A 19338-nucleotide genomic window follows, 5' to 3' on the forward strand; every position below is an offset into this window, starting at 1 on the left:
AGATGAAGGTTGTGATCCACTTATCGAGAATATGTTTGCATTTTGTGTAAATTGAAATATTTTGATACCTAATTTTGATGAGTTCTATTTTAATTTTGAAAGATCTCGATGTAAAGTTGCTGACTATACTATCTCACATCACTATCGTGTGAAAGTAATTTTTTTAAGGTTATCAATTGACAGTTTCAAGAACTCAATGATCGTTTTAATAAGAATAAAAAGGATCTGCTTACTGGAGTTGCTTGTTTGAGTCCAGTTAACTCATCTTCTAATTTTGACATCAAGAAAGTATTGAGAATGATTGAATTACATTATGATGGTTTTGGTGAAATATAATGGTTACTCTGAGGAAGTACAATTAGAGACATGTTGTTGATGTCCGTGATATTGATAAAGGTTCTCTAATATGAAATTGATGATCTTTCTAAAAAGCTAGATAAGACAAAGAAGTATTACATTTGTCCTTTTATATTCCTCCTTATAAAATTTGTGTTGCTCATGTTGACTTTTACTGCTATAGTTGAAAGAACTCTCTCGGTAATAAAGTCGATCAAGAGTGAATTGTAAATGGATAATAATTTCATGAGTTGTTGTATGATGCCTTATCTGGAGAAAAAAAATATACTATTTCTTATGAGTGGTGTTATGAATAGATTTCACGAAATGAAAACTTGTAGAATAAAATTGTAATAGTATATGTTAACTAATCAAACTTTGTTTTGCTTACTTCTTCGATATTTATTTTTTATATCTTAAATCCACATGGTGAAAATTATGGGATGGAATTGAATCACAAATCCACGATAATGTTATTGAAAGTCACGAAAAATTTTATGATGCATTAAGTACGCCAACTCATACTTGTATGAAACATCATTTGATTGACAAGTGGACATGGTTGGAAATCTGCCTAGCATCTTTTAAGTCCCCTTCACATTTTTTTTGGCTTTATGCCTCATCCCATGTATTTTTTTATTCTACTTTTTTTTGTAATAAATTTTTTTTCGTTCTTAGTGTATATTGTTTCTGAATAATTTTTTCTGATCATTCTATCACTTTTAGTTTATTCTGTTTATTATTTATTTTCTATTAGTTGTTTCTTTTTACATAGTAAATAATTTTGTATGATTATTATATATATTTTTAGTTTATTTTGTCAAATTTTTTTCTATTCATTGTTATTTATTTATATTATAGTAAATAGTTGTTTGTATTTTATTTTCAATTATAAGATTAAGATAGATGTAAGTAATTTTTTTAATCCTAACAATTAATTTTTTAAAAAGGTTTAAATAAAATTTGTAAAGTCAAAAATATACTTTCTGTTTATAATTTCTTAAGAAACGTAAAGGAAAGTAGATAAAAAGAATATTTATAAAATTTCACCTAACTTGAATTTTAAGAATAAAAAATATAGTAGAACATGTATTTATGTAGGTATTTATGGATCTTTTTATTTTTGAATTTCAAAAAATAGTATCAAAACTTATGTAGTTATTTCAAGAGAATTCGATAGTAATCATTGAGAGAAGAACAAAAGAATAAATTATTTTTATACCTTCTTTGTTTTTCATATTAATAGTTTACTTTTTTATTTTACAAAATTTTCAAAAGATCATAAATAAAATATTAGTTTTACTAATTTGCACCTTTTTTTAACATTATAAATTTTATTTAAACATTCAAAAGGAATTAATTATTATGATAAAATAGAAAAATTATATAATTATGTCTTAATTCGTAAATTAACAAAGAACATTATACAACTATTTTTAGCAATTTAAATAATTGATATCAAAATGTAGAAGCCGAATGAATCAAGCAAGAATTTTGAATTTCTTTTCCACAAATAAAATTATAAAAGAAAGGGAAGTGCAAAAGAACAATGATCGAAATGAAATCAAAGAAAAAAAAGTAAAAAGTGAGAGGGAAAAAACTTTATAAGAGAAGAGAGAAGGGATAGTTTGACCATTTAATGGGACTCAATTATTCACTTGGCAAAATATAAGTAGAGCCTCATACAAGTTTTGTTTGTCACGTCATATATATGTCTAGCACATAATAAAGTTTTTCTAAAAGTCACACACTCTACTACTAAGCAGTAAGCTCAAACAATTTTATTAATGTTCGAGACATACAAAATCTAAAAAGTGAATACTTCATTTTTCTTTCGTACCGAATACACCAAGACTAAGACGAGATCGAACAAAAGCAAAAAAAAAATAAAATTGAAATCGCTAGAAGGAGGGCTTGAACCTCCGACCTTGTGGTTAACAGCCACACGCTCTAACCAACTGAGCTATTCCAGCTTCATGCCTTAATAATTCTCGTTTATAATTTTATATTTCTAAGTCGTTCCTAGTTGATGTTAACTTTTTCACGCCCGATGCTTACATCAAATTATACTAATTTAAGTCATAAATTAAAATGAGAATGTTTATTTTCCAATTTATATGGTGTAATTCAAGTCTTGAAAGTCAAATTTGAATTCAAATATGAAATCTTTACTTTTTTAAAACAAAAATAGAATTAGTCATAATATACGATTGAAGAAAATTTGCGTAATTTCTTTTGTTAGTTGACTCTCTAATGCTATTAAAGTTTGTTAGAAAAGAAGGAACATAACATAGAAAACAGAGTATACGCTACTTACTAGTCACCAGAGTCGGAGTTAGAAATTTTTAATTTTTGGATCTGAATTAAAAAAAAATGCAATTTACTGTATACTTGATAAGTTATTCATACAATATTAAGTGAATCTTAACCAAAACTATAAAGTTTTGACTGAATAGTCTTTTGAAATTCGAGGAACTTTGACACTATCCACATCTTTTTTCTTCAATATGATATAAATTATCTAAAAAATGATAAAGCAAATGATCAGTCATGGTTGATCATTGGTCCGATGGTTCAGATGGACCGATATTTCAGGCCTCAGGATGTGACGGGCGGTGTGCACAAGGCCCTGAGTACATATATACTGAGCCAAATATCACTCAGTGGCTCATGAGCCTGTTTCTGCTACAAGAAGAGTGTGATGAGTTCACAGAATACAGATTACATCAACAAATACTAGGAACTTTCTTGTCATCTAACTTCTGGATTCATCGTAACCTGCTCGTGTTACACAAGACGATTCATCTGCTTGCGTTAGATAGCATGTTCTATCACAAGAACAAAGACGCGGAAAAGAAATCCCCAGTAGTACAGTAACAAGCACAGAAATGTATTGAATTGTCAAAACCTCTATAACAATGTCAATGTGTAATATACTGGTAATATCCAATGTTTGGAGCATAAAGAATTAAAATTAACAGAAAGAGGACATTCTATGAATTTATAACGCGAATAAACTTGATCAACGGTGGACAACATTTCCATCCTGAAGGAAAAAACATCTAAAATGATTTGGGGACGATACTTCTAAAGAATGAAGCTCGATTCATCTCTTTTCACAAGCATTGAGATGCTTCATCTGAGAAGTGATCGTGTCAAATGTTCACGAGCTGTTGCCAAAGCTTGACTGATTGTCTGAAAATGTATTTAACACACCAAAATGCAGGTCAATAGATACAAAGTTACCATTTCAAAATAAAGAAAGATTTGCATTGGAATTCGTTTAATCAAGTTAGATAACTCTCCCTATAAAGATTTGATGACAAAATACAATCTAAGTTCCGAACTGAGGCATAGTTGATTGATTGAATGAACATATAACCTTAAGAACTATCTCACTTTTCTTTATTCTTGTAGTGTTTAGAGTTATGAATACGACTCATAAAGTTGGCATGATTTCGGGAAGTTCTAAAATAACACTTTCGAAAATGTTGGCCCCCAAGACGTTCTAGCTAAGCACAGTGAATCAGATATTTTGAAACATTGCCCAACTAGCAAGAAACCTTCATCTTTCCTAAAGGTTGAATACTGTCTGAAATATGATTCAGAAAATATTAAGGAAGTGCTGTTTACCTGCTCGGAAATGGGTGACCCATCATCCATATTATGACTGGCAACTTTGCCGGCAATGACACTACCATCTGTTTCAAGAATCATCCTGCCAATTATTCAAAAACACCAAAAATTTCAAGGTAAAAGTTTACCGCAAGCAAAGAGTCTTTCGGTGAAAAAGAGGTAGTAGCTTTACAGAATTCATAGAATATGCACTTTTTAGAAAAACAAAATGTTAATTGTTCACATATACAAGCTTTATCTAACAAGAGAACTGCACCTCTATCAAAAATACTACAGGAAAACTTCTCATCAGGCAGAGGATCATTGACGGCCCTAAATGCTTTAACTATAATTCTGACATGTATTTTTAGTTTCACCGAAGCACAGGATATTGCAAGAACACTGTCTTCCACTGACTTATATACATATTTTGAACCCTTAACCATCATTTGGTATCCAACAGAAGTCCGTCTCGGGGATCAGCATTCCAACAGAGCCATGGAAGCAGGGGTGTTGAACAAGAGTATGGTAGGTAGCCTCAATAGTTAAAAAGTAACCTCACGGAACAAATTACTGCTGACGTAGGGAATCATTTCCGCACAAATTCTAAACTATGGAAGCTAGTTATCACTAGTCTATTGTTCTGGTTGCTCAACCCAATCCTGGATACAGCAACACAACTTTTGAAGCAATGACTTATTCCCAGAGGATGCAATGCTGAAGCAACACGAGATGACAAGAAAATTGCTCAAGTGAAGTGCTAAAGGATGATATGTAAGAGTTTCTACAGCAGGATGACAGTACTTGCGAAAAATAGCAAAAATTGGAAAAACGAAACACTGTTGAAAGAAAAAAACTGTACGTGCTGTTACTATACCATTAGAGAAATACGTAGCTTACCCTCCATCCACAATCTCATCCAAGCACAGAAGAATCAAATCCAAGTTCTCAAGAGCCTCCCTCTGTTCAACATTACTCCTGCAATAATGCATAATCGGTTAGACAGCATGTACACAATATATGAAGAGATCAAAATACATGAACAAAGATTTTGCTTATAGGTACCTGAGTAAAAGGGTAACTGCATCATAGAAGCCCTGGAGAACAGTGGCTAGAATTAGTTCATTTTCATCATCACCTCCCGTCACAAAAAAGTGAAGGTCTTGCACAAACTTATAGACAACAATGTTACTGTCAAACATTGCTATCTCAGCTGCAGATCAATTAAAAGTAAGGAAAAAGGATAAGAAGTAGGGAATCCTATAAAAATGAGATCCACTGTACACAAATAAATATGAAGAACAGTTTTATTCCTTATTTACAATGCAACTCAAAACACCGCGAAAAAAATATCCAGTTAACTTAAAACCTCATCCATGATTAAAGAAAGTTTAGGTAAATACAATTCGAGCACCAGATCACTTGATAATAGAACAAAAGCAATGACTTTCCAGAAGCATATAAAACACACAGCCACAAAAATAAAAAAAGATACTAAAACGGTGAGCAATACCTTCAGTTCGAGCATTTGTCTTCTGAGTCTTGGTAAAAATTGACTTCTCAAATGCAAGCTTGGCACTGTATGTTGGCCAGTCATCACAGTAGTATTTTACCGCTACACGTTTTCCTTCAGAATCCAAAAGAAGTATATTCTTTACCACAGGGCAAGAACCCTACACACAATCATATGATCATTCTACCATGAGTAATAAATCACACACATTCCAGTTTCGTCCATTTACAATCTTTTTATCACACATTTCTAGTAAACTAAATTACAGTGACAGATCCAAGTGTACACAGGGCAGCAGCACCCCCTACTTCTCTACTTGATCATACTCCGTCTATATCAATGTGTTCGTCTGGTTTTGTCTTAACACGGAGCTCAAGAAATCAAAGAACTACCAAAATATCATTTAATCTCATACTCTTAACATGTCACGTGTAAAGTTGAAATTAAAAAGCTATCAGAAAATGAAAGATGCATTCTTTTTCAAATATCCACGAAAAAATGAAAGTAAGACAAACAAATTGAAACGGAGGAACTATATATTTATTACCAAGTTCACACTTGTTTTCACAAATTCATAGTGAGATCAACTAACATAAGATTTGATCAACTAAAAAGATTTGATCAGCTAAATGCCCCATCATACAATATCTACATTGAGATCTGAAATATGCAATGATGAGCTAGATCAGCTAAACTTCCCCAAGATTCAATTTTTTCCACTCCTTTTTTTGAAGATTAATCAACCCCATAATAGTAACATCCTAATTAATGCACATAAAACGACTGAACAGAAAAAATTTCAAGAATTGGGCATTGTGATCGATTATTTAATAGATATTAGATCTTGTGAGATTTGAACACCATTGAATTTGTTTTAAAAAAAAAATAGGGAAAAGAAGGAAGAAGACATACGTAATGGAGAGGAAACGCCATTGATGGAACAAGGGATTTACAGAAATTGTTGATCCTTCTTGATTTGGAAGCTCAAACTGTTGGGTTGTTAAGAGTATTTTTCCTTGTAAGGCATAAAATAAAATGGCTTTAGTTACATGGATCAAGCCCACTTTATTTTCACACATCTGGGTTTGGTAGAAATGAAAATGTTTTTTTACGAATTTTTTTTATTACGTTGTAAATTATTAATTCAAAATAAATGTTATAGCTATAGTTTCATTTAATTTTTAATTTGTAGAAAGCAATTTGTTATTCTTGTCTCTCTACCCTGAATTTCGTTCGTCACTCTCAATTCTCTTTTGTCTATCTCACTTTTATACAAACATAAATATATAAATTGTGTTTGTATTTGTATAAAAACGAGAGAGTGTATATACAAATACAAATACATATCTCTTTATCATGTACATTTATAATTATATTAATACAAATTTTCTCATGCCTAGTTTTGATTTGTCTTTTCTTTTCTTGCTTTATACAAATACAATGTACAATTTGTGTTTGTATAAACCGAGAGAAATTGGATATACAAACACAAAAATTCAAATTTTATGCAGATATACAGACACAATTATTGATACATCTACATAGTAATTACATATATCCAATTATTTAACTGATATACATATATAATTCGCTTCTTTCCACTCTTTGTCCTCCCTCGCTCGTCTCTCTCCTCTCTTTTAATCTCGCTCACCACTCTAACCTTAACACAAAGAACATATACATTACAAAGTCAATTTTCATAGACATAAACACCTAATTTACATAAATTATCGCAATTTATACAAATTAAATGCTCCATAGCAAAACCATAACTATAGAACTCTAATATAACTTATATATTTACTAATCCTAAAATTTACTCAATATTTTTTAAAAGATAAATAAGTGTCTTACAATAAATATAATATACAAATATCACTCAATAAAAAAACACACAACATCAATTTGTAATGGCTATATGAATGATCATAGGATAACAGATGGACATTTGTCATATTTGTGGATAGGGACTTAACATAGATAGTTTTCATAGTGTCCAAGGTAATGGGAATTTTATGTACTTATAGAGTTCGGCTATTAGTATTATTACAACAAACAGTCATATTGTTACAAATCTTGAATAATATAACATTTTACAAATCTTTTTAAATTTTTTTTCCCAAAAAGAAATTAGTTGAAAAAATGGTTATTAGAATGAAAAAATTATCAAACAAGTCACGATCCTTAATCTAATTCGTAAAAATATCTACACAATCAAAAGATTGAAAAAAATTATTTTTTATCCATAACAAATTACACCCCATACACACACACATATATATATATATAGTTTTACTTATATTTATCATTTTTTTTCATTTTTTGGAATATTATTTTTAAATGAATCATACTATAGTAGAAAGTATTACTCCCTCTGTCTTATTTTATATGTCATATTTTTACTTTGCATTTATATTAAGTAATGACGTAGTTTTACTCTTCTATCATTATTTTTTTTTTGAAACTCAAGTTTTCAATTAATAAATATAAATTAATTTATTTTGATTAATTAATTTAACCAATGAACATGAATCATTTACATAACTTTTCTAAGTTGGTCAAATATATATTTTCAAAGCTAATAACTCACAAGGATAAAAAAAAATACGATAATTTATATATTAATTTTATGAAATGATAAATATTATAAATCAACTATTATATGAGGAAATGAAATATAAAATAAGACGCAGAAAATAATAAATTATAATCCTAAATGAATTACATATTCCTTTTTTTTTAAAAAAAAAAAGAGAGAGAAAAGAAATGGAGGATAGAAATGTCTACAAAAATGGATTGTCAATTATGTAGAAGTTGAGACATGTGAAAGAGTAAAAAGTAGAATGAAACATAAATAAAAAGTTAACTACTCCTATCTTTTATGATTATACAAAAGTGACAATTAAGCATACACTTTTCTCAATTAGCCAATGTCCAATAGACAACACTTAACTCATGAGTCATGACATTCCAAATAACTTTTGAACTACACTCTCACTTTTAAAAGGAGATATAGCTAGCGTTTCGCCGTAGATTTTTAAATATTTTTGGCAAATATTATTTGAGTGAAAATTTATGTGAAATTTTACCATGTGTTTGGCCATAAAATTTGGGAAATATATTTCAGCTTTTTAGAAAAATATGATTTATACACACAAGTTTTAAAAACTATCAAAATTAACTAAAAGTCTGTATTACAAGTCAATGAATGTTCGTTACAACAACAACAAATAATGTCCATGACACTAAAGCAATGTGGTAATTTGGAGCGAGTGCAACAAGAATTATTTCATACATCGTGAAGTAGACAAAGTACATAACTTTGTTACCTAAAGCCAATTTTTAATAATTTTCATCAACAATCATATCATTATTTAATATTCACTACATATTTCATCACTATTTTGGTGTTCACGTAAAAAATGATGTAATACAACGCAAGCAACTACTAGAGAGCGTGTTTTTGTAAAAGATAAAAGATTGGGGTAAAATTTTAATTTTTAAAATATCCCAAATAATGAGATTTGGCCCAAATACTAGAAAAAACTAATATTTGAAAATTTGGGATATTTGCCAAAAATATTTGCCAAATAATAGCAAATTGTATGGACAAACATTATTTGCCAAATTTTTCCCAAATATTATTTGAAAAATTTATGGCCAAACGGGCCCATAGTGTTTCGGATTAAACTGTTTCTCTCTTGTGTCGAAGTATTTTTAATAAAAAGCATTATTTCTTGATTGATGTTTTACTGACATAAATTTAAATTAATTAAACTTGAATGTAAATATAAAATGAAAAAAATATATGAAGTATGAGGCAATCTTAAAAATTTAGGATTAAAAATTAATATTTATTTTCTCTTTTAGATGTTTCTATTTATTTGTCCATTTTGGCAAATTAAGAAAGTATAATTTTTTTTGCCTATTATATCCTCATTAATACTTCTTGAAAATTTCATAGTTTTTATTTATCCTTTTTGAAATCATATTTAATTAAGGTAAGATTGTAATCTCATTATATTAATTATTATTATCTTAATATGTATATTTTATAAAGTGAACAATTAAATAAGAATAGAAAAGGAATATAAAGTATGAGTCTTAAAAATTTAGGATAAAAATTAATATATTTTTGGACTATATTTTTATACTTTCATATTTCTTAATAGACAATAGTAAACAAATTTTTTAAAAAGTAAATTATTACATAAATATAATCTAATAATTTATCTACTATATTTATTTACATTTTAATAATGTATTTTCTTTATTAAAATAACATTTATTTTGAAAGAAAGAAAAGCAAAAGTTCCCTTTAAGAAATCAATGGAATAGATTTTCGCATGTTTCAGCTTTTTATGAAAAGACTCTCATAGGTTTCCCCATCTTTAGGATCTCCATTCATTTTATTTTAAACAGAGAATTTGGTCAGAAAATTAAAAAAAATTATAATATTTTTTATTTAAAAATAAATTGATTTTTTAATTTTTAATTAAATATATATAAAGTTAGAATATTTCAAAAGATAAAATAATATAGATATATAAATATTATTTTGATAAAAAGAATTTTATATAATGTTACAGTGAAATCCCATATTAGTTGACCACTTTTTATTATGTATTATACTTAAAAAATTATAATATAAAGATAGATTTTATTAATTCACTCCCGTAAAAAATATAAAATTTTACAAACACAAATTAATACTTCTTAAAAAATTCATTGCAAGAGTAATACATGAAAAAATCCATTAATATTCTTTTGATTAGTAAAGTAATCAACTAAGAGTAACATATCTTATTCTCACTTATTTATTTTGATAAATGTAAGAGTTTTATTATATTATTTTTAATATTATATCAAACTAATATGGGCTAAATAATATGAAATGAAAAAAGTACTTCAAAATGATTGACTAACAAGTAACCTTTATGATATATGGTTGCATACAATATTTAAAAAATCAAAGAAGATCTTTATATATATATATATATATATATATATATATATATATATATTGCTTTATTTGTTCTAATTTATATGATATTTTTTAATTTTTGACGGTAAAAAAATTTAAATTTAACCTGAAATTTATGTATGAAATTTTCATGATTTTGAAAGAAAATTTATATATTTGTAAACTAGTAAAAAGTATAGTAATTGATAATTCAAAATATTTTAAGATTTACAAAAAAATTTATGATCAATAATAAATTTGTTTGAATCTTGAAATCCAAAAATTACCACGTAAAATGAGATGAATGGAGTATATTCATTTTATTGGACAAGAAAAAAAGAACAAATAGACCACCAAGTAATTACTTTCAAGAATACAACAATATTAACAAAAATTCAATGCAATTTCATAAAATTAAGTCTGAAAAAGATAAGAGTGTATTCAAGTTTTATCATAATTTTTTAAATACATAAATTGTTTTTGACAAATCCTCTACCGAAGAAAAATATTTAAAAATAAAACAAAAAAACTAACAAAAATTATAATAAACTCGTCAATTATTACCAAATCTCCAACTACACATTTTAACTTCACAGGTGTCCTATCACTCCACCAAACTGTTTAAAATTGAAATTTTAATCTTTAAAATTTTTAAATGTATAGTTAAAAATCCGATAGTAAATTAAGAAGACATTTAATCATTTTCTCCTACAAAATAACATAAAAAATTTACTTTAAAAATGCTAGTTAAAATATAAGTAACATTTACGTTAATAATTGAATAAAATCACAACTTTAAAAAGTGAATGTTATTTTGTTTGCACGCTACTTGATGATGTAATAGTTCTTTGCATTCTCGAATCTATAAACCTTAAGTCTTAAGTCACTTATAATAATTCATCATGTTTTAAAAAAAGTTAACTCATTAATTAAAGGGGCCCAATATAAAGTATGATTTTTTTCAAGTTAAAATTATCCCCATATATTGGAGTAAAGTTTACTTTTAATCTTTTAAAATAAATTTATTTCTAACATCGATATCATAAAATATTATTAATCAATTTGATTAAGTGTGTCGATTCTTTAATTGATTAATCAATTTTGGCCGTGATTTTAATAGTGATAAATCACTATCGACTTTTAAGTGCATTCTTTTAATTAAACCAAATGTACAATACTTTAGTAAATTTAAAGTAACTAAAAATGCTTTAAGAGTTATATTTATAGGATCAAAATAGATCACTCTTTAGCTAAAAAACTCTACACAACAATAAAGTATTTAACATAATTTTATAAAATGAGTTTTTAAAGAAAGTATAACGTAAATAGATATTATTCTATGTTAAAGGTACGATACTATATTTAACGGTGTCTTTAAAAAGCAATCTAAAGTAGTCTAATAAGAAAAGAGGTAAGGAAAGTGAACATATAACAAAACAAAAAATTACAATAATCAAAATATAAAAATAATAGATACTCCTTTCGCCTTATTTTATGTAATAATATCTTCTTTTTTTGAAATAAAGAATTCAAAAAAAATATCATTTTATTATAATTATAATTATCTTTTTTTCTACTTTGAATAGAACTATAAACACTCAAATAATTAAAAATTGTTATACACTGCAAATTTCATTTTTTAAAATACAATGTTCAATTGAATAATACCACATACAATATTTATTTTCTATAAATACAATGCTAAATTAATATCACATAAAATAAAATTAAGAAAATAACAACAATATTATTTTTTTTTGGAGCACTGGCAAATAGCACAACTTCCCATAACCCATTTGGCCATCGATATTTTCAAATAAATTTGAAAAAGCTTTAGCCAAATATCACTTGGTAAATATTTTTAACAAATAATTCAAATCTTTAAATACCAAGAAAATAAGTATTTGAGCTAAATTTTATGATCTATTTTTTTTAAAAAAAATTCAAAATTATCTCAAACATTTATATTTCATAAAATCACTCATTATTTTGTTCAAAATTATATAGTACATAATTTCTATAATTTTTATTCGAGTCGGATCGTTATACTCATTTTCAAGTTCCAATTATAAGTTATAAAATTAATTTTTCATATACAAATTAATGATTTATATCTGTTATCGTGATCTTTCACGATTATATTCATATTTCATTTAAAATTTATGATAGATAAAATTAGAATTAAAATAAATTTTTCGAAAATATTTGAGAATCTAGGGCCAAAAGATAGCTTTTAAGATTTTAGCATTGGTTTATATATCCAATATAGTCGGCATAATTTTATGTGTTGAGTCCAAAGAGAGACAAGAGAGCATATAATAATAATAATAAAAACAAATGCAACTAAAAGTTCCGAAAAAAAAGCAGTGATTTTGATGTCCATACCAACAAGAGGAAGAAGAAGTTGAAGAAGGAGAAACAAGAAGCTGTGGCCTCTCTCTTTGTTAAAGCTATTCTCTTCTCCTAAAATACTGGCATTGCTTTGGACTTTGAGATAGAGAGAGAGAGAAACAGACTCTTTCCCTTCCTTCCTCATTGTCCTTTTTCTCTCTCTCTCTCTTTGTTTCTCTCTCTCTTTCTGTATATCATTTTGATCTCAACAAAAGAAACATTACATTTTCCTTTTTCAGGTACCCTTTTTCTTGATATGGGTTTGTACCCTGTTTCTTGTTTTTTATGTGCAAAATAGCTTTTTCTTGAAATGGGTTGTGATATTGAGGAAATAGGTTGTTGTTAATGGAAGATATTGAAGAAAATGCCTTTATACCCTGTTTCTTGTTTTTTTTTTCTGGTTCTTTATGTGCAAAATAGCTGAAATATTTCAAATAAAGTTTAATATGTAGTAAAAATTTAATCTTTTCTTGAAATGGGTTGTGAGAGAAATGGAATAGTTATTGAAGATATTGAAGAAATGTATTTGTACCCTGTTTCTTGTTTTTTCTGGTTCTTATGATCAAAATGTTGTAGCTGAGCTGAAATATTTTCTTGATGTAGTTATTTTTAAACCTTGAAAGTTTGCCTGTTGTAATTTTGGTTTTTCTGTTTTTTTATGTTTGTTATGTGCAAGCTGAAATCTTGATTGTGAGTAAAAATTAAATCTTTATGGAATTTATAGCTTAATATGACTCAAATTTGTTCAAGAAAAAAAATGTTGAAGTTCAATCTTGATGTTAGTAATTAGATGAGCTGTGGTTAATTTGTATCACCTTTTCTGTTACAGGCATGGCCTAATTCCTCTGGGCTATCCCAAAATTCAAAAAAAAAAAAAAAAGGAAAATAAAAAAAGAAGAAAAAACAGGATGCTTGCATGAGGATGACCTAATTGCTACTACTCTGGGTATCCGAAAAAATCAAGATAAAGAAAAAACTGATTTTTTAAAGATTGTTTTTTGGTTTTTGGATAGTTTTATCATGTGGTGATGCAACTGATTAAGGCATTGCTTGAGAGGGAAAACAAGAATGGCGCGAGGCAGGATAAGGGCAAAGATCAGAAGGAGCAGTTTGCATACATTTGCTTGTTATCGATCACGTGCCACGGAAGATGGCAACCCTCATCAGTTAGGTCCAGGATTCTCAAGAGAAGTACATTGTAATGAGCCTTATTTCCATGAGAAGAAACCTCTCAAGTATTGCACCAATTACGTAACCACCACAAAGTATAACATCATTACATTTCTACCAAAGGCGTTATTTGAGCAATTCAGGCGTGTTGCTAACTTGTATTTTCTCATGGCTGCAATTGTATCAGCCACAACAAACCTTTCACCATTTTCAGCTTTTAGTATGGTAGCTCCTTTGGTTTTTGTGGTTGGGTTGAGTATGGCAAAGGAGGCGTTGGAAGACTCACGGAGGTTTGTACAGGATATGAAGGTCAATCATAGGAAAGTTGGTGTACATAAGGAAGGTGGTGTGTTTTGTCCTAAGTCTTGGATGAAGATTCAGGTTGGAGACATAGTGAAAGTGGAGAAGGATCAGTTTTTCCCGGCTGATTTACTTCTTTTATCGTCTAGTTATGAAGATGGAATCTGTTATGTGGAAACTATGAACTTAGATGGAGAGACAAACTTGAAAGTAAAAAGAGCATTGGAAGTTACTCTACCTTTAGAGGATGATGAGGCTTTCAAGCATTTCAGTGCAATCATAAAATGTGAAGATCCTAATCCTAGCCTTTACACTTTTGTGGGAAATCTTGAATATGAACGTCAGGTTTATCCTCTCGATCCTAGTCAGATTCTCCTCAGGGATTCAAAGCTTAGGAATACAGCTTATGTCTATGGAGTTGCTGTATTTACCGGTCATGATAGCAAAGTTATGCAGAATTCGACAGATTCTCCTTCTAAAAGGAGTAGGATTGAACTACAGATGGACAAGGTTATCTATCTACTTTTCTTCGTCCTTCTCGCGATCTCATTTGCCAGTTCAATTGGCTTTGCCGTTGATGCAAAGTTCGAATTGCCAAACTGGTGGTATTTGCAACCTATGAACGAAGTGAATAATGTGGTTGATCCAAAGAAGCCTGAGGTGTCAGGCATTTTGCATCTGATCACTGCACTTATATTATACGGGTATCTGATTCCGATATCCCTCTATGTTTCCATTGAAGTTGTCAAGGTTCTACAGGCATTGTTCATAAACCAGGATATACTTATGTACGATGATGAGTCTGGAACTCCTGCTCAAGCACGGACATCAAACTTAAATGAGGAGTTGGGGCAGATTGATACCATCCTCTCAGACAAAACTGGTACTTTGACATGCAACCAAATGGATTTCTTAAAATGCTCAATTGCTGGTACTGCATATGGAATGCGTGCCAGTGATGTAGAACTTGCAGCTGCAAAGCAGATGGCTGCGGACATCGGTGGCCATGATATTGAATCGCCGAGACCTGAAAATGAAAATGATTTTGGTGAATCAGAAATTGAATTAGAGTCTGTCGTCACTTCTAAAGATGATTTTAAACCTGCAATTAAGGGTTTCAGCTTTGAGGATGATCGCCTTACGGATGGACATTGGATGAATGAGCCAAATGTAAATGACATCTTGTTATTTTTTAGGATACTTTCAGTTTGTCATTCTGCTATTCCCGAGCTAAACGAGGAGACTGGAAACTTTAACTATGAAGCAGAGTCACCTGATGAAGCAGCATTTCTTGTTGCGGCAAGGGAATTTGGCTTTGAATTTTGTAGAAGAACTCAATCAAGCATTTTTGTACAGGAAAGATATCCTTCTTTTCAAGAGCCAATTGAACGGTGAGAGTCTCAAGTACTCATAACTTGCTCTCAACAATTGAATACTGCTTGTAGTATGGTGCTATTTTGTAACTTTACATAGTGTCACTGTTTATTTAGGGAATTCAAACTTCTCAATCTGTTGGAGTTCACCAGCAAGCGGAAGAGAATGTCTGTTATAGTTCGGGATGAGAGTGGCCAGATTCTTCTCTTCTGTAAAGGAGCAGACAGGTTTTTCCTCCCATGTCCTTTTTGTTACTATGAACTTTGCATCTGCTCCTTCATCCCTTTAAAGTAGGTGCTCTAAGTGACTATTTTGCTATGAAATAACCGTTACATTGTCTGTAAATTACAATATGTTTATTCCTTCTATTTTGATTTGTTTGTCTGATTTTTGGCTCGGCACGGAGTTTGACAAAGTAAATAAGACTTGTAAATTTTGTGATCTTAAAACTAAAAACATGTAAAATGTACCAAAATGTCTTTTAATCTTGTGCATGCCACATGGAAAGTTGAAATCAAAGAGCTGCCCAAAAGGAAAGAGACATTCTTGTTGAAACGGACTAAATAGGATATTATGTCAAACAAATTGAAATGGAGTAAAAGTTATGAGAATCTCTCTTCTTGGCTATTTCTTAAACCTTATGCAAATGGTCTACGAATTTTTTTTAATATATAACTTCAAACTATTTTTGGATCATGCAGCATCATCTATGAGAGATTATCAAAGAATGGGAGGAAGTTTGAGGAAGCTATGACAAAACATTTAAATGAATATGGTGAAGCAGGATTGCGTACACTTGTACTTGCCTACAAAAAGCTCGACGAGGCAGAGTATTCAGCCTGGAATGAGGAGTTTTCTAAAGCAAAATCTACCATTGGCGGTGACAGAGATGCCATGCTTGAAAAGGTATCTGATGCCATGGAACGGGACTTGATCCTTGTTGGTGCAACTGCTGTCGAGGATAAACTACAGAAGGGAGTATGTAACTTATGCTGTTACAAAATTCAAAATATAATTTCTTGCACATAATATATGCTGTTTCTGACTAATTCAGTCTTTTTGCTTTGATCAGGTTCCTCAGTGCATAGATAAACTAGCGCAAGCTGGTCTCAAAATCTGGGTACTGACAGGTGATAAGATGGAAACAGCCATCAACATTGGGTCTGTCTCCTAAAAAGAGAAATGCCTTCTACCATTCATACTTATTTAGTTATTTGGTTTTTAAATGCCTAAAGTATAATTCTTGTTTCCTTGCAGCTATGCATGTAGTTTGCTTCGACAAGGAATGAAACAGATATGCATAACTACGATGAATGCAGACTCAGTGGCCCAAGATTCTAAGCTGGTAGGCAACTCTAAAACAAGCATGCTAAAATATTCCTGAGGAAATTTATAGTAGTTGATGGAGTTCCCATTGCTTTATTTTTTTTACTGGTTAGGCTATGAGAGAGAACATTCTGAAGCAAATCATGAATGCTTCTCAAATGATCAAACATGAAAAGGATCCTCATGCTGCATTTGCCTTGATTATCGATGGGAAAACTCTAGCTTACGCGTTGGAGAATGATATGAAGCATCAATTTTTGAGTTTAGCGGTTAATTGTGCTTCTGTCATCTGCTGTCGTGTATCTCCTAAGCAGAAGGCCTTGGTAAGACATGCCAGATTGATTTTTGCAATTCTTCTTGGTTATTCAGCCATGAAATTGGTCATAGTAACATTTATTTGCAATCGGTTTGGATCAGGTTACTAGGTTAGTAAAAGAGGGAACTGGAAAGATCACCTTAGGAATTGGTGATGGTGCAAATGATGTTGGGATGATTCAAGAAGCGGACATCGGAGTTGGTATCAGTGGTGCAGAAGGAATGCAGGTTAGTGGTGCATTTAAGTGTTATTTGGGCCTCAATAATATAACCAGAATGACAAAAATAAAAATACATATCATAAAACATCAGCTAGGAAATGAAGCACACAAATTCCTGCTTGGCAAACATGTCTTGTTTCAGTTCCTCTTTGATACTGTAATTGGGCTTTATATAATTGTCAGCTTCGTTGCAGGCTGTGATGGCGAGTGACTTTTCTATTGCTCAGTTCCGGTACCTGGAGAGACTTCTTGTTGTACATGGGCATTGGTGCTACAAACGAATAGCTCAGATGGTAATGATCATATATCTGTCTCATTTTATAGGTAGATGATGAAATATATGTGGCTGGTAACATCAAATGCTACCCTAAAGTAGATTCAAGTGTACTTTTGTGATTCTAGCTAGATTCTGTTCATATATTTTTCTGATTTGCACCGTAATCTTGTGCGTTTTCAGATATGCTATTTCTTCTACAAAAACATCTGCTTTGGCCTCACACTCTTTTACTTTGAGGCTTTTGCTGGCTTTTCGGGGCAGTCTGTCTATGATGATTCATATATGATGCTGTTCAACGTCATTCTTACGTCATTGCCTGTAATTGCACTTGGAGTATTCGAGCAGGATGTGCCTTCTGATGTTTGTTTAAAGGTGGATATCTTCTCCTCTTAATTTCTAAAAAAATTGACTTTTTACACAGACCATCTACCATCCTCGTTCGCTCTGGAAAGAGTTCATGTCTGCTAAATTTTTCTGCAGTTTCCAGCTCTGTACCAACAAGGGACGAAAAACTTGTTCTTCGACTGGCATAGAATACTCGGATGGCTTGGCAATGGTATCTACACGTCCCTCATCATTTTCTTCCTCAATATTATCCTCTTCTACGATCAAGCCTTCCGTTCTGATGGTCAGACAGCTGACTTGACTGCTCTGGGCACTACAATGTTCACGTGTGTCATATGGGCTGTTAACTGCCAGATTGCACTTACAATGAGCCATTTCACATGGATACAACATATTCTTATTTGGGGAAGCGTTGCTACTTGGTACATAGTCCTGTTGATCTACGGAAGGATAGCACCAATCTATTCTAAGTACGCGTTCAGAATACTGGAGGAAGCTCTAGCTCCTTCTCCAATCTACTGGTGCACTACTCTTTTAGTAACTATGATGTGCACTCTGCCATACTTAGCTCACATTGCATTTCAAAGATCGTTTAATCCGTTGGATCATCACATCATTCAAGAAATCAAATATTATAGGAAAGACGTTGAAGATCGTCATATGTGGAAGAGAGAAGGATCTAAAGCAAGACAGAAGACTAAGATTGGGTTCACAGCCAGAGTAGACGCGAAAATTCGACAGTTGAAAGGGAGACTGCAGAAAAAGAAAGTGTAAAGGTTGATTTTCTTTTTTTACTAACTACCTTTTTCCCCCCCTTTCAATTGCTCTCTAACAGAAATTAGGGGCTTAGGACACTTACAGTTTTTCTTCTTTAACTCATTTGTAAAATTCTTTTTTTTTTTGTACAATCAAATGATGTATAGTACTGTGGCATGATGGTGTATTGTACTAATATTTAGGGAAGGAAACTAATACATATATAATTTCACTTGTGAGTTTGCTTTTTGTGTAAATAACATTCAATAATTGATTTCTTTCATATCTTGCACTTTTTTTTTCCTTTGGTGATCATGACCTCAGATACAAGATTACGGAGTACATGGATTAGGACAGGAGGTAGGTTAGTTAGATGGTTGACAATTTGTTCATAATTAAATGCTTGGTAAAATACGTATCTGATATTTACCATATT

General features: G+C 30.4%; 2 protein-coding genes and 1 non-coding gene across 4 annotated transcripts; 1 reads left to right on the top strand and 2 right to left on the bottom strand.

Annotated features, from left to right (window-relative positions):
* Positions 1 to 2235: 2235 nt before the first annotated feature.
* On the bottom strand, positions 2236 to 2309 carry TRNAN-GUU (transfer RNA asparagine (anticodon GUU)). Its single transcript has one exon. It is a non-coding gene; the product is annotated as a tRNA-Asn (tRNA).
* A 918-nt stretch (positions 2310 to 3227) lies between these two features.
* Positions 3228 to 6454, bottom strand: copz2 (nonclathrin coat protein zeta2-COP). The gene is made up of 6 exons (NM_001246975.1): positions 6377 to 6454; positions 5465 to 5624; positions 5017 to 5164; positions 4852 to 4929; positions 3970 to 4054; positions 3228 to 3531 (listed from the first exon to the last, which is right to left on the bottom strand). The coding sequence occupies exons 1-6, from the start codon at positions 6395 to 6397 to the stop codon at positions 3472 to 3474; spliced, it is 552 nt and encodes a 183-aa protein (NP_001233904.1). The 5' UTR covers positions 6398 to 6454; the 3' UTR covers positions 3228 to 3471.
* A 6255-nt stretch (positions 6455 to 12709) lies between these two features.
* Positions 12710 to 19185, top strand: LOC101253757 (probable phospholipid-transporting ATPase 4). 2 transcript variants are annotated; one of them, XM_004252330.5, is made up of 11 exons: positions 12710 to 13057; positions 13648 to 15679; positions 15779 to 15889; positions 16364 to 16640; positions 16735 to 16823; positions 16920 to 17007; positions 17102 to 17311; positions 17406 to 17531; positions 17719 to 17817; positions 17982 to 18173; positions 18282 to 19185. In XM_004252330.5, exons 2-11 carry the CDS (start codon positions 13887 to 13889, stop codon positions 18918 to 18920), a joined length of 3624 nt encoding a protein of 1207 aa, XP_004252378.1. In that variant the 5' UTR covers positions 12710 to 13057; positions 13648 to 13886; the 3' UTR covers positions 18921 to 19185. The 2 variants fall into 2 exon arrangements, with proteins under 2 accessions (XP_004252378.1, XP_019067244.1); XM_019211699.3 differs by having other exon boundaries at positions 12712 to 13057; positions 13832 to 15679.
* Positions 19186 to 19338: the final 153 nt, after the last annotated feature.

Source organism: Solanum lycopersicum, chromosome 12, assembly GCF_036512215.1.
Source record: "Solanum lycopersicum chromosome 12, SLM_r2.1".
Lineage (NCBI taxonomy): Eukaryota > Viridiplantae > Streptophyta > Magnoliopsida > Solanales > Solanaceae > Solanum > Solanum lycopersicum.